Source organism: Homalodisca vitripennis, chromosome 1 (assembly GCF_021130785.1).
Source record: "Homalodisca vitripennis isolate AUS2020 chromosome 1, UT_GWSS_2.1, whole genome shotgun sequence".
NCBI classification, from domain to species: Eukaryota; Metazoa; Arthropoda; class Insecta; order Hemiptera; family Cicadellidae; genus Homalodisca; species Homalodisca vitripennis.
Window position 1 is genome coordinate 63,235,723 of NC_060207.1, and position 24,645 is coordinate 63,260,367.

General features: G+C 36.2%; 2 protein-coding genes across 4 annotated transcripts in view; one reads left to right on the forward strand and one right to left on the reverse strand.

Moving 5' to 3' along the window:
* LOC124363073 (2-(3-amino-3-carboxypropyl)histidine synthase subunit 2) overlaps positions 1–15,082 on the forward strand; it is a 46,283-nt gene extending 31,201 nt beyond the window's left edge. For all 3 annotated transcript variants that reach the window (XM_046818173.1, XM_046818164.1, XM_046818182.1), the window contains 3 exons: positions 3,055–3,214; positions 13,310–13,472; positions 14,904–15,082. In XM_046818173.1, coding sequence (XP_046674129.1) covers positions 3,055–3,214; positions 13,310–13,472; positions 14,904–15,018 — 438 coding nt within the window. In that variant the 3' untranslated portion in view covers positions 15,019–15,082. The remainder of the gene's footprint in view (positions 1–3,054; positions 3,215–13,309; positions 13,473–14,903) is intronic.
* A 1,232-nt stretch (positions 15,083–16,314) lies between these two features.
* Positions 16,315–24,618, reverse strand: LOC124363106. The gene is made up of 4 exons (XM_046818235.1): positions 24,320–24,618; positions 23,288–23,446; positions 19,090–19,261; positions 16,315–16,514 (listed from the first exon to the last, which is right to left on the reverse strand). Exons 1-4 carry the CDS (start codon positions 24,468–24,470, stop codon positions 16,376–16,378), a joined length of 621 nt encoding a protein of 206 aa, XP_046674191.1. The 5' UTR covers positions 24,471–24,618; the 3' UTR covers positions 16,315–16,375.
* Positions 24,619–24,645: the final 27 nt, after the last annotated feature.

Below are 24,645 nucleotides of genomic sequence, written 5' to 3' on the forward strand. Positions count from 1 at the left end.
GTTGCTGTGCACTGTGGTCATTTTTGCACATATGATGTGTGCATTCACACACACATACCTTTGTTTTTATACTGTAAGTGGCATGTACAAGTGCACATGCCTGAAGTTAAATAGAAAAAGGCTGTATAGGATATATCATAATACACATCAAAACAAGAAAACAAAGCTTGTATGTGTTTTACAGAAAATTCTTTTCATACATCACTGTTTTGAGACAGAGTGGTCAAATTTTGTTCACATGATATTAAGATTACATAGTTATCGATAATCATACTAAACAAAAACATTTTCTAGTTTAGCCATATAAAAGGTGGTAATTCAACATATTAAACGTAGAATTTCATGAAAGCTAAAGTTTTTACTAATATATTTAGAAGTAATCTAAAAGAGAAAAAAATATATTCAAAATAAGGTAACAAACATCTAGCATTCAAGTTTAGTATACCTCTGCTGAAGAAAATTACTGTTTTTCCAAAACAATTAATAAAATAAATTATGTAAAAGTGTAAAATCAAGTTAAAGAATAATTTTATTTCAAGATATATTCGTATGCTCTTGTAAAACCATACAACTGTTAAGACCAATTGATTTTTTTTTAACATGTGAATATTAAATATTTAAACTATAAGAAACGTAGTTTACGAAACAATAGAAGTCTGCACGGATTTTATAGTTTTTTACATTTCCAGGCACATAAACAATGGGCAGAAATTAAGTTAAAAATTAAGTGAAATGATTACCCACAAAACTAACTCCTTATGATCTATCTCTTACACATGGGAAAGTTGAACTCCTGTACATCTGTTGGTTATCTTGTTCCACATGGTATAGCTTCTTGTGAAATTTTTATAACTCTCAGTTATATCTACTTATAATTAACTGTCCTAAGCAATCAAAGTGCAAAACCAAGCTTTTTAAGAATGTTGTGCTTGAAAACAGTCAGATTTTATATCAAGTGATCATGCATGATGAAAAGATGCTTTGCCACGGGACTTTTGAAGCAGAGCATGGGTCAGTGATTGATATTAGGTAACACTTATATAGCATGTAAACCTTTCATGCAGAAACTTCTCTCATTATTTGAGTATCAATGAAACACAGGTTGCTTCTTTTGCGTGCCATATCAGGTTTACAGTACATCTCATCAATTTCAACCTCCTCTTGTACAATGACAGTTCAGCCAGCATCAATTCAAGCTGAAAACATAATGTAATTAAGCTGTATACAGCAACATCACATTTGACATCAGCACCATACATTCTATGTAAATTTTGTGTTCTATACATACCAATCTCTGATACATGATAAATAACTACCTGTGGATTTTTAACACATGCATTGCTACACATGGACTTATATTTACACTGACTAGTCTACTAAAATAATATTATATCATTACCATATCATAAAAATCATAATTGCATAAAATCCTATTTATGGATGGTTATCTTAGGAATAGCTGTAAAACATCTGTAACCACCTTTAAATGGTTAATTTATGACATTATATGATGTAAAGTGTAAACACAACTTATCAAAAACATGGATAAAAAGGTTAACTTGAGCTCATATTTTTCTTGACAAAACACATTTGTTTCACTAAAAATGACATGTTTGGTGAAAAAGTTACTTTGATTATACTATAAAATGAAGTATTTTAACATATAATGTATATATAGTACAAGGCAATAAAGTACAAGGCATTGTTGGCTGTGTTTTTCTCCCGATGGTCACTCTGATGTTCATCATTTAGTGATGTCTCATCACCATTTTAGAGGATTGAGATTCTTCTGACGACTTCAAATTCACTTGGAAAACATTTAACAGTGGTAGCCTCTCAGGAGTGTTCACTTCTGGCTGATTTATACCTTCCAGTTGAATATAAACTAGATATAACAAAACCAATGTGTCACTTAATCTGGACAACTCTATGGATATCCTGAAACACATCACTAACCACAAATGTATATTGTGTAAATGTATATATTGGAGGCAAGGGTTCTCCGCAGTCTAGACTACTGCTGAGAATGACTGTTGGAGTTGACTCCCTTAGTGTTAAAGGTTGTTGCAAGCCTAAATATAAGGGAGTACTGTCCCCTACCTGCATTGACTAGAGCGCCTAGTACAGAGCTGGCCTCCCCTTCTCCCAAGGTGAGATGACTGAGATATAGTGCCCGCTATCTCTCCTCATAGATCTTGACAGAATGTGGCTCCTACTCCCAACCATGCCCATCCTGAATATTCTGTGACTCTGGAAACAAGTGTTAAGGTCTGTTCAGGACTAAGTGCAATGAGAGTCTTCTCTGCTTCTTGTTCCTACAAGAAAACAACAAAATGCAAGCCATGATAAAAATTTACACCTTTGTTCTAACATATGTCGTCCTACAGCTGGGATGTGAACAGTGACTGAACAAGTGTTAGATCGACTGTAGATCCATTATTGATTTAATGTATTTCAAACCCAGGTCCTGCCAGATCTCTGGTTTTGGTGGTTCTAGATCTAGTTATTCAAAGACCCAATCTACCTATTCATACTTTTCACTGCAGGAAGTGCAAATTTTAAGAATTAATATTAGCAAAAAAGATTAAGAATTAATATTAGCAAAAAATTTACACTGATAAGATTAAAACTATCAACTATCAAGGTTCCATATAAATATAAAATATTCTTTTTTATTAAGGAGAGGCCAATCTCCTTTTAAATCATCTTATTTTACTCGCCCTTATGGGCTACTGGTCTGTGCAAGGATCTTATCAATCAGAATAAGAAGAAGGAGAGTAGGTACAATACATGATGGATTTGAATCTGTTCTATCTCTAACTCAGATCCAAAGTCCGATGTTGTAGCCCAAAAATATAAAGATACATTTTGATACAAAATTGTAACATTTAATCAACAAATCATTTGATAATTTTATCTGATCTATGTTAAACATTTATTGGGTTAATGTTAATTTTTAAATATTTGAGTTCAGAAAATTGTTATGTACTAAGAACTAAAACAAATAGTTTACATTCTGGTATCACACTTTTCCTAATGAATTTTATATTTCAGGTGGAGGTATTTGTGCTTGTGTCTTGTCCAGAATCAATCCTAGAGAATGAGAAGGATTACATGCAGCCTGTAGTAACACTACTGGAGGCAGAGCTGGCTCTCAATCCCAGCATGCACTGGGATGATCAGCTCTCTGTGGACTTCCGAGATCTCCTAGAAGGTACTTGTCTTACATTGTTTATCTTTATAATCTTTGTAGTTTAATCATCACAATTGTACTATCGTGCATGTCTTTTCATTCCAAAACCCACAAAAATGCCTCTATATTGTGATCAAATTTTAACTCTGGAATCTTTTGACTGATTCTGTTTAATCCTGGGATCTTAGGACTCAACTCTGATCTGCTCAACTTATTATTTGCTGAATATCCAATCAGTTTATATTTCATATTGTTTTACAACTAAATAATATCTTTATACTCTATTGTTAATCCAGGAAACAAGAGCCAATTTATATTATATAAGCACACAACTTAGTTTTTGTAAAATTGATATTAGTATTTCCCCTAAAAAAAGAAATTGATCATCAGCACCACCAGTTTTAGTGATCGAAATAGGAAGGTGTCACCTGATTAAAAGTATGAAATATTTTTTTGTCAGATCATGCTTTTATACCTTGACAAATATTAAACCATCAGACGTGTAAATAATGATTATATTCATATTAACATTAGCCAATGTGATGAAAACCTGAAAGTCACTATATCAGCCGAATAAGTGGTATTCGTATGGTTGGCTAACATTGATTGAATTTTTATTTACATGTTTGTTTTAAGTGTGTCAAGTTTTACCGTTTAAAAATCGTATCAACTACTCCCAGGTTGTATTTGTATTCTGCTATGTTACAGTTTTTTTTACATTACACAAACCAAATGTTTTAAATATTTTTTTGTAATATTTTTTATTTTTTGTTTTTACTAAGAAAAGGTAATAATTCCAAAAGAGCCTATACATTCTTTTAAAATATTTTGTTAATGCTTATAGGTAATAAATTTGTAAAATATAAAAATATCCGATTGATAAAAAGTCATTTTTATTTCACACACGTAAAAAATAGACCAAAATTGCAGGGATAAAGGTAAAACAGCACTAGAATACCAGTAGGGACATGTTTTTACTTACTTTACAGGTTATATGAAGTTTTTTGGCTGTGATAATTTTCCTTGTATGGGATCCAACCTATATTGTAATTAGGTTTATTTGGCCTGGGTCCAGATCTAGGTGTACTTTTAGGTTTATTTCATTTCTTTGCCGCCATCTTGTTTCTGTAGTGACGATCGCCATTCGCTATTGGCCTCTGCTCAGTCGTAGGTGGTTGGTCGATGAATATAGACCTATTACGATTCTATAGTTAAGTTTTAATAATTAGTGTTGTGTTTAGTCTTTTATTAAGTGCATGTTACGTGAAGTTGATACACAACATGGTGGTTGTGATTCATGACTTAAGCGTGTCACAATGCTCTGGTATGATTTGTTTATTTTAACCTAGTTTGTAATTATGTGTTAGGTCAGTTATTTACCCGAAGAAACGATCAGATTGCAGATCTCGAAAATTAGTGTTACTGATTTTTGTTGTATCACTGAACGGTGGCAAATGTCCGGAAAAATCTGGTTCCCTTTAATCCTTCCTTTGTCAAAGACAAACTTCAAACAAAGAACCCACACCAGGTAATATTTTGACTTTTGCCCTTCCTCATCCACCATTCACTATCAGAGCAGGGTATCCAACTCTACAAGTTCGTCCATATTTAATAAATCCTCAGAGGTGTTATAGATGTTAACGTTTTGGACATTCAAGTAAAACTTGCAATAACCCTGAGTCCTGTAGTCTTTGTAGCAAAAGTGGCTACAACGACCGACAAAGACTGTGCTGGTGATAAAGAACATTGCGTCAACTGCAAGGACTAGCATCCTTCAAGCTCTCGCAGCTCTGTAAAGTATATTTGGAAGAAAATGGAGTTTTTAAAATAGTTACAAGCGAGAAACTAAATCCGATTTTTGGTCAAGTAGAAAAGTTATCTTTTGGTGATGCTCGTAAGGAGCATAGGAGACGGCAAACCCCAAAGAAGGACGTATCCTATTCTCAGGCTGCCTTTGCCCCTCTGCAGCCGAAACAATGTTCCTCCTGTTCTGTTCTGGAATGCATGGTAAAAGAACTAACCCAGCAGGTTGCCGACTTAGTACAACAAATTAGTGCACCTTCTGTGCCTACAAGACCTGCTACTCCTGCCCAACCCAAGGTACGGACCCCTTTAATTAAGCAAAAATCTATGGAAGGGCAGGTTGCTGCTCAAATTAAAAAAATCCCTAATGCTGGAGGTTCCAGCACAACAGGAAAGAAGAATTTGTCTCTGGAAGAACACCAGAAACTGGCTTCTAGGTTGAGGTATAAAATTGCCTCTCAAGTACCCGACCGGTCAAGAGGTGCCAACAGGGCCCCACTCTCATACCGGTCTTCAAATCCAGCCTAGTGGAGGAGGACTTGTTTGATTATGACCGTAGGCTACAATCAGAATTTCAAACAACAATGGGAAATTCCAAAGAAAGTCAAGGTAAAATAAAAAACAAAATTACTTTCAAAAACTAATTCTACAAGGGCTATCGAGAAAGTAACATATGTTTTTGAATGGTGCAGCAGTGTCAAAATACTTTGGCTTTCAGTACACATCGAGCTGTAGTCGTGTGCGGTCTGTATCACTTTTACTTTTCTCCTGTGATTAAATAAAATGTGTGCTACAATTGAAAATCCTGCCACTTGTGAAATTTGTTCCGTGATAAGGTTTTTGTTGGCAAAAAAAACCATAAACGAATTTAAATCTGCCACCATTTGTGTAGTTTATGGAAATGGAATAATAAGTGAAAGCAGAGTAAGGCAGTGTATTGACTTTAAAAATGGCCATACCAATATTTATGACGATAGTCGCAGCGGTCGGTCTAGCCTGGTGGCTGAAGATTTAATGTTGAAAATTGACTAAGTTAATGAAAATCACTGTTTCACAATGACTGAACTTTCGGAACATTTTCCACAAATTTCACAAAGTTTAATTCATGAAGTTGATATAGGATATAGTTTGGATACCACAAATTTTGTGCCAGGTGGATTCCAAAAATCCTTATGGAAGATCACAAAAAACAAAAACTTGCTGCATCATTAACTTTCCGTGATCAATACGACAAACATTATAAAAAACTTATCGATCGTATCGTTACTGGTGTTGAAACATGAGTGAAGCATGTCAATTGTGAAACAAAAATGCAGTCTTTGGAATGGGAACACTTACATTCTCCAAAAAATTCCAAGAAAATGTTTCCAAACTTTGTCAGCGAGAAAGATTATGGCAACTGTTTTTGGGATGCTAAGGGTGTGATTCTGGTTGATTTGCTTGAATGAGGATGAATAGTCAACGCAGAGAGGTACTGCGAAAGATTGCAGAAGCTGTGCCGAGCGATAAAAATCAGCTATAGGGAAAATTGAGCTCAAAACTTTGTTTTTCCATGACAATTCACATCCCCATACAGCCAATCGTACATGAGAAGTCTTGGATGATTTTGATTGGGAAGTGTTTGATCAGCCGCCTTATAGCCCATATTTGGCATCAAGCAACTACCACCTCTTTCCAGCGTTGAAGACCTGGCTCGTAACGCAGTGCTTCGATAATTATGCTGAACTTCACGCTGGCGTTAATCAGTCCTTAACCCTTTCCGGGCCAGGAGGCAATATATTGCCGCCATAGATTGTGTCTGAAAAGTGTCAGGCGGCAATATATTGTCGCCATAGATTGTGTCTGAAAAGTGTCAGGCGGCAATATATTGTCTCCTTGATAATCGTTGTTTTCTACAATAAATACGACGTCAAATGATTAAAGTTTTATGCTTTTTTATTCCCTGGTATATTTGTAGATAATTAATATGAATATCATTTTTATTTTGTAATTGTCACGTGACATTATCAGCTGACTCGATCTTTCGTTGTTAATTCTTTATGCTTTTGTGTAATCGTATTATTGTATGCTGGATTCTTCTTCATTTTTTTTTTTTTTGTGGTTGTAAATATTAGTAGTTTTAGTTGTTACGTGCTTAGCTATTGTGTGTAGTAGTTACAATGACTGACAATTTGCGATCTCACGGGAGTAATAAATTTCAAATAAAATTGTGTAAATATTTCTTGGTAAATGGTGTTTTTTAACTGTATTGAAACTGTTTATGGATCCTACAATCATCTGTTTAATGGTACATCCATAATGTGAATATTTATTGTAAGTTTCTTGCAATGTAAGAGTCAGTTGCTTTAACATTATAAAATGTTGCGAAGTACAATTATGCGTATTTATACAAAATGTGTCATAAAAAATTTATTTTTTATGAGTTATTACTTATGACAAAGTAATAACTCAAAATTTGGTATGGTTGTTCCTTCTAAATGTATAATATAATAAAATAGCTTCCGACAGTAAAATTATTTTTCCTTTTTTAGTTATTTGCAAAAAAAAAATAAAAAAATAATTTTTTTTATGTAATCTATTGAAACATTTTTTTTAAAATTTTAAATTACTTAAAACTACATCTACATATTTTTTTGTTGATAGTATATATCTATATGAGTAATTTGGTGCAACTTTTAGGTCATTCTCTAATTTTTATGAAAACTTATAAATTTTAATCTAAGAGACTGCAAAATCGCCAATTTTAGCCTGGCACTTTTGACTAGTCACAAGGGGATATGAGATGTGAAAAAATTTTGCAACATCTCATATTTGCTCCTGGCCCTGAAAGGGTTAAGACCTCAGACATTAGATTTCTACAAAGCTGGAATCGAAAAGCTTGTGGCAATTTTAATACCCACCATCGTTTTTGGGGCTCTGCCACCTACTCCCCAAGGGGCAACATGATTTTCAATGTCCTTGATGATCTGAATCTTGTTTTATTGAACGACGGCTTACCTACTTATCTTTGCTTGAGAACAAGGCTTCTGGTCAGTATTAAACCTAACCGTGTGCACACCACAAATCTCTTACCACTTTGATTGGTCAGTTTCCTCTGACCTTTACAGTAGTGACCATGCACTGGTTATAATTAAAGTAACTAAAGTTCTGGATACTCAAGATAATGTGGCCAAAAGACCTTTTTTTTTTTTTTTTTTTTTTTTTTTAGGGAGAGGCAGGAAAAATGCAATTACGCACACAGGTGGCCAGCCTGTAGTGTGGGACTCCCCTAAAAACGGTTTACCCACTAAAAAAACCTCCTCTACTCTTTAGGATTCTAACCTGGGATTGTTTATCACATTACTTCAGGGCTAGGCCTAAATTTGGCTTAAGCCCGTGGGGCTCGCTCCTTATCCAGCCGCTCGGTCAAGGGATCTGGGCCACTTCGCGGTCCAGATCGGGTCTCTTTTCCAGGAGGATGCCCCGGACGAACTGTGACAAACAATCCCAGTTCCCCTCATCCTCCATTATCTTTTCGCAGACCGTATCCACCGGAAAAAACCCCGAGTTTTCTTGTGGCCTCCAGGCGGGGGCCTTTCCCAACGCGGACAGCGGAAGAAGGTGTGTTTCCGCGTCGTCGGGAACGCCCGGGCAGTAGATGCAATCCGGTGAATCGGTCTTGCCCATCCGGTTCAGGTACGACTTGAAATAGCCGTGACCTGTCAGGAAACTGCGTGAGGTAGTAATCCACCTCGCCATGCCGTCTTTCGACCATGGTTGAACCTGCTCGATGAGTCGCGCAGTCCATCGTCCTCGGGTTTCGTGCTCCCAGACTGTGTTGCCACTGCTGGAAGGTTCGGGCACGCTCTTCGGATCTTGCTGCGTCCTTGCCGATCTCGCCTTGTCCCTGATAAATCGCCTTCCTCTCCCCTGCCAAGAGCTTGACAGGGATGACTCCGGCAACCACCAGGACGGCAGGCTCGGATACTGTCCGATAGGCGGAACACACCGGAGCGCAGCTTGACGCTGAACCCGGAGGGCGAGTCGCAACCTATAACATTCCTTGGTAAGAGCGTCTGCCCACACCTATGCCCCATAAAGGAGTACGGACTGGACTGCGGACATCAATAACCGTCTTTTGCTGGACCGAGGACCCCCAACATTGGCCATCAAGCTTACTAAGATAAGAGACCACCTTAGCAGCCTTGTCCGCCGAACGGAAGATCTGGTCTCTCCAGCTAAACTTATTGTCCACCATGACTCCGAGGTACTTGGCGGCACGCGTTGACTGGACCACTTCCCTTCCCACTCGCAGCGGGACGACGGTGTCAATTCTTTTCTTTGTGAGAATCACGATCTCCGTCTTGCTCAGAGCAAGCGAAAGACCGTGATCGGACATCCAGGCGTTGACCACTCGCATGACCTGGTTCAACTTTAGCTGGGCCAGCTCAACGTTGCGTGCGGCGATGAGAGCCGCAACGTCATCGGCGGCGTACCCAACCAAGACGGTTTCCTCTGGCATCTCGGATCTCAGGAGGCTGTCATAAGCGATATTCCAGAGATCCGGGCCGAGTATTGAACCCTGCGCGGCACCAGAGGTGACTTCACACCGTCCGCGCTCCGTCTCGAGTGTCATATATCAGACGCCTAGAACGGAGGTAGTCCTCGATGAGCCGCAACAGATACGTTGGAATTCGGAAGGTGTCACGAAGTGCATCCAACATATCGACCCATCTCGCCGAGTTGAAGGCATTCTTGACATTCAAGCGTAACAAGAAGCACTACTCGGCGGGAGAGAAATGGTTGTGGCTCTCGGCTCTTTCAACTGCTTTATGTACTTCCGTAATCGCGTCGATTGTTGATCGTCCCTTTCTGAAACCGTACTGACGAGGGCATAGGTCCCCGACAGCTACCACGGGCAGAAATCAAGGCGGGGAAACGGATTTAATTTTTCAAAAAGTTTTCCAGCCGTGTCCAGCATGCAGAGAGGTCTGTAGTACGACGGCAGCTCTGGATCACCTTTTTTCCCTTGCTAATAAGCACCAGCCTGGCGGTTTTTCCAGGGAGATGGAAACACTCCTTCAACCAAGCAGGCATTGTACATTCTCAGCAACAACCCGGGATTGATGGTGAAAATCTTCTTCAGAGCCTCGCTGGGAATCCCGTCCGGGCCGGGAGCCTTGTTGCTTTTCAGGGTGAGAACGGAGGTTTCCAACTCCTCAATAGTAAAAAGCGGAACGCTCTCCACCCGTTCGAAGTCAACTAGTGGTCGCTGTGGATGTACAGGAAACAGGGCAGTGACGATCCTCTCCATGGTGGCGCCCTCCATGATGGAGGGTGGAGAGCGGGCGCCGAGTTTCTGGGTCACAACTTTGTAACCCAAACCCCAAGGATCGGAATCGACGTCGTCCCGAAGTTTCCTCCAGCTATTCGCCTTGCTCCTGTTGATAGCTCGGCGGAGAGACTTTCTCGCAGTTTTGTAGACATCCGACTTTTACGAACTCTATCTGCAGGAATTCTCGCTCTAGTGGCGGCACGTTTTGCTCTAAGGCATGTTCTTCTGAGCTCCGCAATCTCTTCAGTCCACCAGTAGACGGGTTGCTTGCCACGGCGGAGTTTCTTTCGCGGCATTAGACCGGTCACAGGCCGAGACAAAAAGTTCCATCGTGGATGTTACTAAAGCCTCGGCGCCAGCCTCACCAGGATTCGCCTGCGCTCCCCGAGATATAACCTCGGTGAACTTGACCACGTCCAGTTTATTGGTGTTCCATCGGCGTGGCCCATCCCGGGATGCGGAAACTCTACGGTTTAAATCATGCAGATCAAAAACAATGTACTGGTGGTCACTACCGTGTAATCCTCTACCACCCTCCAGCCAGAGATCCTCGAAAGAAGAGACTCAGACGCGAAGGTTACGTCAGGAATCGTGCCTCTCTGCCCGGGGCGCCTGAAAGTAGGCGTGTCGCCCTGGTTGAGGACGACGAGCCCGGCCCCCTGGCGATGAAGTCCAAGATGTATTTCCCCCGGGAGTTGGTAGAGGGCATACCCCACTCGACGGCCCTCGCGTTGAAATCACCGCCAACGACAACGTGCCCAGTGGTGCCGAGCACGCTCTCCTCCAAACGATCAATCTTGTCGCGGAAGTCTTGGATGGCCTCGTTTGGGGTGAGGTAGCAACTGAAGAAAGTTACATCCCTACACCTTATCCAGACGAATCCTCGGCCACGTCCGTGACTCCGCACCATAACTTCTTGTGAGTTCCGGGCCCAGAAAGCTGCAGTACCTAGACTGTCTGGGATCCAAATGCCTGGGTCCCTGTCCCGATACTGCTCGCTGACTAGGAGCGCGTTGACACCGAGTTCTCGGGCGAGCTGATTTAGAAGATTATCAGCCCCCCAGGATCTTGAAGATTGGCCTGTAGGATACGGATTATTGGCCTCTGCCTTTTTGCCTGTTCGAGTGCGGATCTAAAAACACCGCACTAACCAGAACCAGGTAAACTTGATAAGGCATATTGGGCAAATTTAAACAAGCTATACAGGTGCCTAGTGTTTCATTATCTGTGGACATAGATTCCGTTGTCAAGAATATAACTGTTGCAATTTCAAGTGCCACTCTGGAAAGTGTTCCAAAAACAACTGGAATCATCTAAAGATGAAACGTACCGTGGTGGATGGAAGAATATAAGATGTTGCTTCGGGAATGCAGGAAGGACTTGCGGATAATTAATAGGTCTCCGACCAAATAAAACCTTGCATGATTTCATCTTTCCAGAGCAAAAGCCTGTCTTATATTTAGAATATGTCAACTCAAGTCGTGGAAAGACTATACTTCTTTGATTAATCAAACCACCTCTTTATCTCTGGTATTTAGGAGACTGTGGGCGGTGTGCGGGAAACAGCCTCCTCTTTCCATTCTCGGCTTAAGGGCGAATGACATTACTTTAATCGAGCCGGAAGACGTGGCAAACGCTTTAGCCTCTTCCATTTCTAACGTATCTAGAACGATATCCTAAAGTCTTTTGTTCCAGGGAAATAAGCACAAAATTAAGCACAGCCCATTAGAGACAATAACTATATAAATCCATTAAATCTATTATCATCCCTTGATGAGCTAGAATCTGCTCTTTCTCCCATTATAAACTCAGCTCCACTACGCCATGTTAAGAAACCTTTCTGTAGAGGTCAAAGCGTCTCTCTTATCCCTCTTTAATGGAATATTTCAAGAACGCAGCTTTCCAAATTCATGGTGTAATTCTCATGTGGTGCTATTATATAAACCTGGTCAAGACAAGTCATCCCCCACCAACTACAGGCTTATCTCGCTTACTAGTTGTCTTTGTAAGATACTGGAGTGGATGGTAAACCAGAAACTGGCATGGTTCATGGAACACAATAATCTCCTGTCCCTGTAGCAATGTGGATTCCATCAAGGTCGTTCAACTCTGGACCACCTAATGTGCCTAGAGTTGTTAATCCTGAATGCTTTCCTTGAACGGAGGCAACTTGTTGCTGTGTTTTTCAATCTAACAAAAGTGTACGATATAGCTGGCATAGGGGAATTACAAACGCCCTTTCTAATTGGGGCATCAGAGATAATATGTTGTATTTTATTAAAGGTTTTATGAAAGAACGCTCCTTTAATGTAAAACTGAGGACTCATTTATCTGACATCACAAATCTGGAGAACGGTATACCTCAAGGGAGTGTCCTCAGTTGTACTCTCTTTGCTGTGGCCATAAACAGCATCACTTCCTGCGTTATGGCTCCTGTCAGATTATTCAAAGTTTATTAATCAAAGTTTCCTGCTTAACACTGATACGTTTGGTACAAACAGTGGTTATGATGCTGACATTTGACAAAATGCACCATATCCATGGGTGGTAGTTACGCTAACAGAGCTGTGACAGTATGTTTTCTTACACTCTGTTACTAAAAATTTCCAAACCAGTAAAGCTACTTTAGTATGGTAATAAAGACTGCAGTGTGTAAGTTATTTGATTAATGAATAAAAACATTTATTTCTATACTTTGTAATATTTTAAAATATTTAGTAACTGTACTGATCAACTGTGAACTTTATCTCTAAAAATTGTAAAATTCGTGAACACATAAAGGTTGGTTGATATCATTTTTTTTATTCCTATAAGTATTAATGTTATTAATTAGATATTCAAACTAACAGTTTTCCAATTATTTTACAACATTTTTTAGATAGCCACTTATTGTAAAAGATTTTAAAATGTATTAAGACGTGAACAAATCCATTATTACAAAAATTTAAAATACAGCAATACAAAAATTTAACATTACATTTGTGTTTTCATCTTTGCAGGAAACCCACTGCCAGAAAACCAAGAGCCGTTGGCTCCTGATGTTTCTCTGATATCAAATAAAATCAGGACGGATGTAACGATAGAAGATTCAGGAACTGGTTCAGAACTGGCAAACAGAGAACATTACCAAATATCTGTTGCTAATTCATACATTGCTGGAAGGTAAACAGATTGTCCATATGTTTTTCTGCTTAGACTAAATTTTAGTGTTTGGTGGGCTACATTAAAGTAGGTATAACTTCCTCACAGAACCACATTTTGTAAATAGGCCTTTAAGCATTTAGAGCCATAGTCTATATAGATTCTTTAAAGTTAAAAAAAATACATATCATCATTTGTAACAGTGTTTTTATTTATTTACAGTCCACTTTAAAAAATTTAAATTTTTATGGTAATTTACAAACTTTAAATTGATTAAAATGTAAACACTAATTTTGTCTTTATAATATATTAAATATTAAACTAGAGCAAAACGTTTTACATCTAACATTGTTATGTGGAAAATTCTTTAATCGCTCTACATTGTTGGTCCAAAATGATCACTGAATTGGAATATAATTTTTCTAATTTAAGCAAATTGGCCTTAATACATAAAACTTGCAGACCAACTGTAGTGGCCCAACTTGTTCTGTTGAAGTTAGACCACTCTGGCTACCAATATTTAAAAAAATTAACTATGAATCTAGATCAAAAATTTAGAACCAGTAGAATATTTTTACTGTTTCTGTTATAAATTTTCTTGATTTTGGCAAGTTTTCAACTCTCTTTTCAAGTCTTTTTACACCTTGCATTATAACCTATACCGTTTGAAAGCCCGTGAGTTTTTCTTTAGGTTTAGTGATCTTTGGATTTCTCGTAGTCTGTATCGAATATTAGTCTACATTGTTTTCATCAGCTGTTGTTTCCAACTTATTCATTGTTTGTTGTTGCTCAGATACGAATGTATGAATCTTGTTATTCATAGCCTATTTTGTGCTTGTTTTCTCGTCAATTCATTGTTATGAAGTTACTAATTGCATGTAAATATTCTTTATATTTTTCATAAAATATATTCATTATTAATTTTCAAATGTGTGCTTTTTCATAAAAGTATAAATAAAAAATGTGATTAATATAAACTGTTCAACATTATACATTTCTGTCTTCAAAACGACATTTCCTACAATTTGGTTATTCGGAATTTTGACTATGTGTACATGATTTTGTTTGTGATTTTGGAAGTATACATAATATGTATACGTTTTTTGCAATTTTTTTATTTTTAATTATTTTTAAACTTTTTTACTTCTAAAATACAAAATTTGTTTATCTAATAATACTTACACAATCTGAAAGCACCGTTATTTTTAAAAAGGTAGTATATAACACTTTATATTTAAGTTAGTATTTAAATTTATTAAAACTTTTACAAAGATATCCTGCAAAACCTCACAAAGCGAGTATCTATTTCACAAAATATGATGAACGATTGGAGGGTTAAAAACTATTGAACATTATCCTAACTTCAAGAAATAAAGTTGGTTTTGATGATAGTGAAAAGTTAATAAATGTAATTAAACTAAAACTTACATCAATAAATTTAATTGTTTTCAGGAGTTGGAGGGGATTGGAGCAAGCACTAGGAGAGACTCCTGTCAGCCAGGTGAAAGTCGGACGTGCAGGCATCCCGCTGGCATATGATGATGAAAAATCATACCAACCATCATGACTAAAGTAGTTCCTGGTTTAGTTTTGTACATGTATCTTATAAAATAAAAAAAGTTAAAAAGAAATCAAGCCTTATAATATGTGTTTACTTATAGTGCAGATCAAATACAGAAGATCTCTTTGGGAGATAACGTTTGAAAGAAAAAAAGTTTAGTTTAAGAGGAGAATACATCTGGTATATTTAATTAAATCTTATTAAATTTTGTTCAGTATTTAAAAAAAAATCAAATTAAATTTATTAAACACTTTTTATTTGCTGTAACAAATAGTATTGTATTGGCTTAACAAGATTAAAATGGTAAATACCACTTGTATAAACAGAACTTAATTTAATCATAACAAAAAATAGCTTGCTACATCATTATCAACACATGATTTTTGACACTGTAACTATAACTAGTTTTTCATTGATAAATTGACCTAACTCATTTGTACCTCCAATTTTCTATAAAGAATTGCAATCTTTTCTTGATAGAATTTTTAGATAGTAGGAAATCCTTACTGCTTTCTTAGCAAAACCATATGTATACAGTATCTAGGAGTTGTAAGTTTTGGCCCTCTTAGTGATGTGATCTCAATGCTTTCCCGGCTGATTTGGTTAAAGAAAATTTTCTGTGTATTTCCTGCATTTTTCTGTTACACAGACTCCCTGAAGTTCCTGAGCACCTTTCGGAATTAATTTATCTTTACCTCGTTTGTGAAGTACTTTCATATTTTGGCATAATGAAAGAGCAAGGAAATTATGTTCCAATTCCAATATAGTCTACATTACAACCTATAGAGTTTATAAGCAAGTATGAGAGCATACTGGTGTTTCTGGTAGATGAAATATCAGCAAGTAAATGCCCAAACTAACCAGAGTATTGGATTAACTGAAGATGAAATGAAGGTGATCTAATGTAATGTTTATAATCGCCTAATAATCTTACAAAACAAACTTTATAAAGGAATAAGCTTTACGTTTTAATTATTTACCATTATTTTATTAATCATGACCTTGTTTTAGTAGTTTTTACGGTTTTATCCTCTTACCTAGTTGTGCTAAATTTAAAAGCAGTATTTCAATATTTCGGATGTCTTGTTACAGAATCCTACCGTCATTCAAATCGAAAATTTCACAAGACTATTTACATTAGACTTCCAGGGGGGTTTTAATAATATTTTCAAGTTTAAAACTCCTCATTCAGACTAAATTAGACCTATTGTAAAACAAATGTTAAAGTTCAGCTAATCCTGCATCACAACTAAACCAGTAATTGAGTGTAATGAAACTTGTCCTGTAATAAAACACTGTAGGTATTTTAAATTTGGTTTATTCAATCTTTTGTACAATATTCTTTATTTGTGCTACGATATTATCATAGTGAGAAAACTGATGCTTTCTTGGTCAGTAATTTTGGGAGGTCGTCAAGGGACAGAGATCTCCTGGTGAAGCATGAATGATTTGCATTGTCACCATTGTTATCTCCTCGGTCTTTCTCGTCATCATATACAGACCTGTGAACATTAAACTTTAATCCTTTACAAGCAGCTGAAAATCAGCAGGTGTTTAGGCGATATAAAACTTAGTGTGAAATAGTAAATTTGCAACAAATAATTTTTTGTACAGTTTTATGGCACAAAAAGCATACTGATATATACAGTGTTGTTTATGCAGGAAACAAACTTTCAGCAGTCGGATCCAAAACTGAAGCTGTCAAAAGGTTAATTTCATTACTGTCACTAATGATAGCTCGAACAAGAAGGATATAAAGCTTACTCCTATTGTTGTAAGGTATTTTACAGAAAGCGGAGCATTTTAATATAAAACTCTTGTGGTTTGATGAAGTACCAGGAGAAACATTGGATGTATTGGTAGAGCACATCTTAACCCATTGCGGATCGTATTGTTTTGGCACGCGGGCACCAGCGGGCACGAATTAATTTACGGTCAGTGGCAGCACGAACAGCAATGGTGCGCCACAGTATCGCTTGCTATCGTATACTAGAAAATTCAGCTGTGAAGGTATTCGTTCAGATGGAACATGGGCCTGCTGGGGTATCCATGATGTAGGAACAATAACACGCCAGCAAGATTCCGGGGTGGCAGGGATGATGTCTGAATCATAGTCTAAATAAAGCGGCTCGGGCGAAGCGATTACAACATCCGGGCCATTGTCTAGACTAAACCCGCCAACATGTACGTCTGCGTCTTTTCGTTGTGTCACTAACCTCAAAAGTATTCTAATAACAACTGAGGAAAACATCCAATCAGAAGCACTAAAAAGCAGAGAGTAAACTCATATGAATGATTTTTCAACTTCGACATACAACTGCGATCTGTAGGATATTTATAAAACTTTTGAAAACTCTAAACGTAGACCATTGTTAAATACTCTTAGTTGACAAGTGAAGACGATCGCCTGATCTATCAGACATTAAAAGAACTATTTGGAGGGAAATTTAAAAGCAGACTGCTTTTGCGGCCTGAGCTCGTCATTAAAGACCTGGTCGCTGCGTGACGAGCCCAGCTCGTCACTGATCTGCAATGGGTTAATGCATGTTAAAAAATTTTTATTAAAAACAAAATTATTTGTGACTGCAGATAACACCAACACTCATTTCGGAGGAGTTAATAGAAGAACTGACAGCAATGTTTTCAGAAAATTACAAAAAGTTCTAGACATTCCCATTTTTAGTATAGGATGCAGAGCACACATTGTACATAATGCCGTGCATGCAGCTTGTGACAGTTTACCTGTGGATGTGGATGCTATAATGGTTAAATTGTATACATTCTTTTAGCAATAAACTTTAAGAGTAACAAAAAATTAAAAACACTTATCTCATGGGAATACTGAATTTTAAAGCCTAATGCCACCTCTGGAGATAATTCTGACTTAGTTTCTTCCTTTGAAATTGTATTTTGAAACAAATAAAAACTGCCATGAAACCCTGTCAATGAGTTATACTTTCTGCTTGTCCATAAAACCCTGCAAATGATTCAGAAAACAATTATGAAAATAGGAGATAACGTCAATGCTTTTGAAGTTTATCAACCTTATTTAAAATTGATTTCAAAGCTAGAGGAGAGAAAGAATCACATGTTTATGCTGTTTGCAGCAAAACAGCTCTCCAACAAACTGAATGCAGTCGAAAATTTAATGGACCTATGTTCAATTAAAGCATTTCTAAATTTTATGATAAGTGCATAAATTATTTGAAATTGTGACTGACTTCCTTTGACGAGGCAAGTATGAAGTGAAACACTCTCACAGATGACAAAAAACCGACAACTATAAAAGTGGTTAGTATTTAATATACTACAGGAAAGCAATGTTCCACTCACAAACCTTTCAAAATTCGTAAAATTTGCAGTATGACTTCCAGGGTTATCTGCACCTGCCAAACATGTTTTCTCCATCATGGGAAATATATAGTCAATTGAAAGAAGAAGACTCAATTTCTGTAGTTAGAGAACTGTTAAATGTAAAAATAAATTCAAACATGTTTATAGACTTTGACGATAAAATAAGACAATAAGCTGTTTCTTTCGATAGTCATATCATCAGAAAAGTTCAAAAACAAATCCAAAAGCAGTGAGTGATGATCTACTCCTGTGGCCCATTTCTTAAAAGTAAAAAAGGTCATTGATCAAGAAATCGTTTAATTTATTTTAAATTAAAGTCTTCATATAACATAGTATTGTTTAATTGTAGATCTTTAAATCTCAAACTCTTATACTCCATATGTTTTTTTTACTAATAATAAATCTTGTTTTTAGCAATAAAATGTAAATATTTTATAATTTTTTTCCCCACCTTCAACGCGCCAAAAGTAATCCCACCCTTATCAACCATTAGTGCCCGGAGTTGACTCTGAAAAATTATGGTAAACTAGTTATGTGTTACACCTGGACATCTATGGGGTTGCCCAGATGCAAATGATACATACGTTTTTGCTGTACTCAGTGTAGATTCAACTGAAAGGTATAAACCAGCCAGAAGTGAATTCTCTGGGGAAGCCATTACGCTTCGATGCTAATGAGAAGTGAATGACAATTATCCAAACATGCATGATTTATCAGAGTTACCTGAGAGAAGAGCTCAACCGAGAAATGCTGTAAGTGCCGAGGTGCTCGCTACTACTGTCATCATGCAATTTTGACACCAGACACTCCAGAGTGTACACGGCCTTGGTGAGAGCAGCCTCTATCTGAGGTTGTCCAGAGAGAGTCACCATCCCTGGATCACAGCCAGGAGCACCTGCAGGGAACATCTGGATAGATTTTTGGATTCAATTATGTATTCAGAAGTGGTGTGTGTGTGTTATTGTGCACGCACAATTTGTTTAAATGTCACAGTATCTATTATAGTCTCACAAACCTGGTCTTATTGGAGGTGTACACAGCAGCACATTTCATATACATAAGATCATTGCCGCATTTTGTCTTATTATAAAAACAAGCAACTTCTGGTCTGCTTTTCTGAGTAATGATTTCTATGCTGTGGTGCATACTAGAAATAAGTATCACAGCTTGATTTCTTTTGGAACAAAGGTACCAGAGTTGTGTTCCCATTGAATCCATGGTATGCGGAGCCTGGACAATGTGTAGTGTCAGTTAGAAATTCCTCCTGGATTATCAGCTTGTCCTTCCCCATTATTCCAACATAGGTCAGATCACTCTTTGCAAGTTCATCAACTGCTTCAATGGAAGAAAAGTTGTTGTTAGCTGTTAAGTTCTTGTTGGTGCTTCAACTGGCTTACACAGCTTGACCAATCTTTGTGTTGGTTTCATGAGGAAATTTTGTTCTTTATTAGAAAGACCCTGCCCATTAGACCCTAAACTATTGTAAATGTAATCGTACAGAAATGACAATTTGGCATCACAAGGACACATCACTTCAATTTCATACTTATTTGTCTTCAGCATGTAGACCTTAACCCTTTGAGTGCCAACGTCCGATTGTACCGGACGACAAAAGTTGGCCGAAAAGTGCCGACGTCCGATTTTACCGGACGTTCGGGAAAAAGTCACTAAAAATTGTAACCTTTAATATTTTTAAATAATATATATTTAAAAATATATATTGAAAATATATTTAACATTTCAATATATTAAATAATAATATATTGAAATGTTTGTGAAGAATCGTTCTTTTCAAAATAAATTGTTATAGTACACTTCCGATCAAACTTTAAATTATGAAACTCACATATAAACATTTTTGGTTGCCATAGCTACCAGAAACAATGTGACAATAGTTTCTTAAAAGTTGTATAACTTACTCATTATTGAAGATAATAATATAAATTTTTCAAGATTTACAGACAATTGCATACACTTTCCAGTGATATGGACTAAGAAAAGGATATGAATTTTTTTGGTCATAATACTTTGGTTGAAAAATGAAATTAAAAAATATTTTTGAATTTTTTTTAGGTAAGTCTATTTTTGGTATTCCTAAATTTAGTGTTATGGTAACTTTGTTATTTTACGTTAATTAAACAGAGTTTTCAGAGAAAAATAAAAAAAGAATCATGTTGATAGCTTATTAAATAATCGAACTGTGAATTTTTTACTAAAACCTTGCAAAATGCCTGAAAAAGGGCTGGCACTTTTAGGTACACCCACTAGAAAAATACCTGGCACTTTTCAGTATACCCACTCAAAAAATACTTGGCACTCAAAGGGCTAAATGCACACCATCCTCTGAAAGGCACAATCATCTTGATCTTCAGATATTGTGACACTGAGTAGGCTCTCCGTGAGATACTTATAAACATTGAAAAAATCTCTGAGATGCATGGTGCTTTGTCAGTAGCTTACCTGAGATCTTGAGTTGCAGTATTGTCAAACCTCAAATAAGAAGTTAGCACTTCATAGCATTTGCAAGACTTGATAGTAAAATAAATAGGGCGCCCTGTTTAATCTTTAGAAAACATGGACTGCATTTGTTCATTGGTGGACTTCAAAATCCTAGACAATAGTAACAAACCAATATAGGCATTGATTTCAATCTCATCTGTGTTACAATATTTACTCTTTTCCCTATTGAGGCCTAGATTTTCTCTTAACTGATGACAACTTAATATTTGTATGTTCTATCAAATTTGTGTCACACAACAGATTTCAAACGGCTACCCTATCAGGTTGAAATCCTAAAACCCTTGATGTAGCAGTTAGGCCAAGTAAATCTCTAATCACATTATGTGCTGGTGTTCTAACAGCTCTATGTGGTTCTTCAAAAGTCCGGGGGTAAGGTGGGCCTAATACTTTTTTGCACAACCTGCCAAAATACAAGCAAAAATACATAATTCGGCAACAAAGAACATCTATTTCTAGTTCAGGTTCATTTTCTTCAGCATCAGACAAACTTTGGGAAATATCAACTACTTGTTGAGGTTCAAACACTAAAGCATTAGGTCAACGCTCACCTAGTACTGGTGTCAGATCATCCTCAATTTCTGAAGAAGATTCTTAACTTTCACTACCAGGTCTTTCATTCGGAAAAACAAAGTAAAGTTCGGCAACAGAATCATCTACCACTTCACTTTCACTCAAGCATTTTTGTTGTATGGTCCATACATTCAGGCTGAGACACTCATCCGAACTGTTTTTGTTAGTTTGTTACGTCATGGAGCCACTGACATATATCTGGAGGTCAATGGTTGATCCATTGTTAAAAAATCTATAAAACCATTTAAATATTTTTTAAATATAAAACACAAGTTTTAACTTGTTACGGGACCCAAGATGTAAAGCAAAAGTTTTGGTCTGTCAGGCACCAATTCAATAACGATAACCAAAAACCTCCCGTGACCTTCAATAAATGATGAGTAACGAACTACTGCACACGGCAAACTGCGTGGCAAATAGATATTAGTGGTAGTAAGGGGGAGAGATGAAGGTACTGTAAATTACAGGTGGCATGGTCACTCAGCCTTGCCAACTCAAGCAATCAAAATTTACTGTGATGTGTGTGAGACCAGGCTTTTGGTTTAAGTGTTAAAATTATGGAGACAGTCTCATTTGTGTCTGGAGTTCTATTACAGGATTTAAGAAATCTGAGTAACTGGTGTTATGAAAATGAATTTAAGGTACATGTAAGTAAATCAAAATTTTATTATTTTTTGATTTTAAAGAATCTTAATGAACTATTGAAATACCACAAAAATATAATACCAATAGAAAATTGTAATTGCTTTCATATAGAACAGGTAGACAATATCAAAGACTTTGGTGTTATTTTGACAAAAGGATTACTTAAGAATGACATAAATCTTTTTACATAGTAAATTAAAGCCTTGCATTAACAAAATTTATTTTTCTAATAATATTTTTTTGATGAAAAATTGTTGAAAACCTATATTTTGCTCTAATTTATTCTAGGTTGCAATACTTAATCCAGAGTTGAGGCAGAACTTTTACATATCATATAGAAAGATTAAGAGTTTTACAAAATCACTTTTTGCGGATAATATGAAGTAAAAATATAACAGCAAGTTCGTTCCTTTTTTCTTCAAATTGAAAATTTTGCCAGTGCAACACCTTTTTGTCTTTAAAGTTTTAAGGTTATTTTATAACATTCGTGGTGACTTAAGAATTTTTTAGTTTATAGTCATAAAAGATATGTACAAAATCTTTGTGAATTCCCTAAGTTAATAAATCGTAGTTTACACATTATTTTAGCTATGTTGGACCCAAGTATTTTAATAAATTGCTGTTTTAATTTTAAAATAAACTTACTTCTTTTCTCAAAAACTGGTTATTTGCTAATGGACATCAATTTTTGGAATAATATTCTAATTTAATACAAATATTTTAATATGAATACTTTTTAATCTTCACTTTGTCTTTATCATACCCACAAGTTTTATCTGTTATTAATTAATTAGATTAGCTACTAATAACTAGTATCGAATGGCACAGAAGATAGCAAATACTGTGTTAGGACTGGACTGTTATTTTATTTTCTTAGTTTCGCTGCCACATTACTGGTGAACATAGCAATGTGAATTCCGAGTCTTTATATGTATTGGATGCGTTTTTTTTCATGAAATTAATTATTATTATTATGTAATTTCCAATGTATGATTAATACACATAATGTCTTTTAAACAAAACATGTCCCTTAAGTCTCAGCCAAATTTGAGGACATAGAAGTATGTGAGGTTTAACATTGTTTTGATGGCAACTAAATTCAAAATGACCACTAATACAGTCAACTGTTAATACCAAAAATAAATTCACTGATCAGTTTTGCTGATAAATTTAAAATTTCAATGACCTTGTGTGTCTTGAACTCTATCCCAGTGTCTCAACGCCTCCAGTATCGGTTTGTACAGACCAAGACCTGTAGAGTTGGTCTTGCCGTAGTGTTCTACCACATCCTTGTCTTCCACTGTCAAGGCTTCCCAGCTCAGGAACAGATCTTTCAGTCGTGGCACTGTAAAGTACATAACAGTCTCAATTTAATGACACATTTTCAAAACAAGGTTGGCTCCTGATGTTTGAAAAGAAGATGCCAACCTCTCTAATTTTGTTACTTCATTATCCGAATCTTATAGCCTAGCACTAGATTACTCTGTAATAAAACTTTAATCTTATATAAAGAATTAACTTTAAGTTCAATGTTGTTTCTAAATAATCTTGTTGAATGATAAATCCTGGTGATGATTTTGAAAGTATCCAATTCTATCTTACTGGTAAGTTGATGGTTTTGCTGACCACACTATGAACTTACCCCATAAGAATTGATATAGATGCCACATTCCAGTTTCAATCAAGATACTTTATTTTTATTATGTATACATAAGGGTGAGATAAACATATTCAAAAATGTAATAATCCACTGTTAAAATAGCAATAATGTCTACAATAACGTTTTAATTGTATTTTTCTTTTAAATGGTATGTACTATAATGTAGGTAGCACTTCTAAGGCCCAAGTGAAAATTTTGAAAACAAAGCGTAACATTTATTATCAATATAATCAGAGAGATCCTGAAATCCAGAGGGAAATTTAAATAGTTTTAGTGGCTTGTTCCTAAAATAGCATTCCATATTCTAGTAATGATCGAAAACACTCATGATCCATCATAATATTTGTCTTGAGGTTCATTACATTGGAAAGTATGTACATTTTAAAATAAGTTTTAATAGATATTTCACTGTGTTAAATCTAGTGAGAGGTGTTTTAACTTTTGAATAAACTAAAACACACTTCAGATTTTCCTTGGTAAATGTCAAATTACATTTTATAGAGGTTCTAACAGTTCTTGGATTTTTTATATTTTAGGTTTTGTCTACTGTACTTGTACCTTCTGGTATTAATGTAAATACGATATCACGTATTTGTTGTTGAAAGGTAGGACATGACATCAATTCGGACGTCAATTTTTCATCGGTTTTATCCTCATCTTGGCATCCATTTTCTTCACTGTAGTGTTTGTGGGTGCATTCTGAGATCATGTTTTTGTGATTTAGAGCAGCTAAAAGTCGCCTTCAAACTTTGTTGGGTTGTTAAAAAATCAAAATGTTACCTCAATAAAAATTATATGACATTCTTATAAAATGACATTGTGTTTGTTTTGTACAATATACATTTTGCAAACAGCTGGTAACTGTTAATAGCAAATGACCCAGA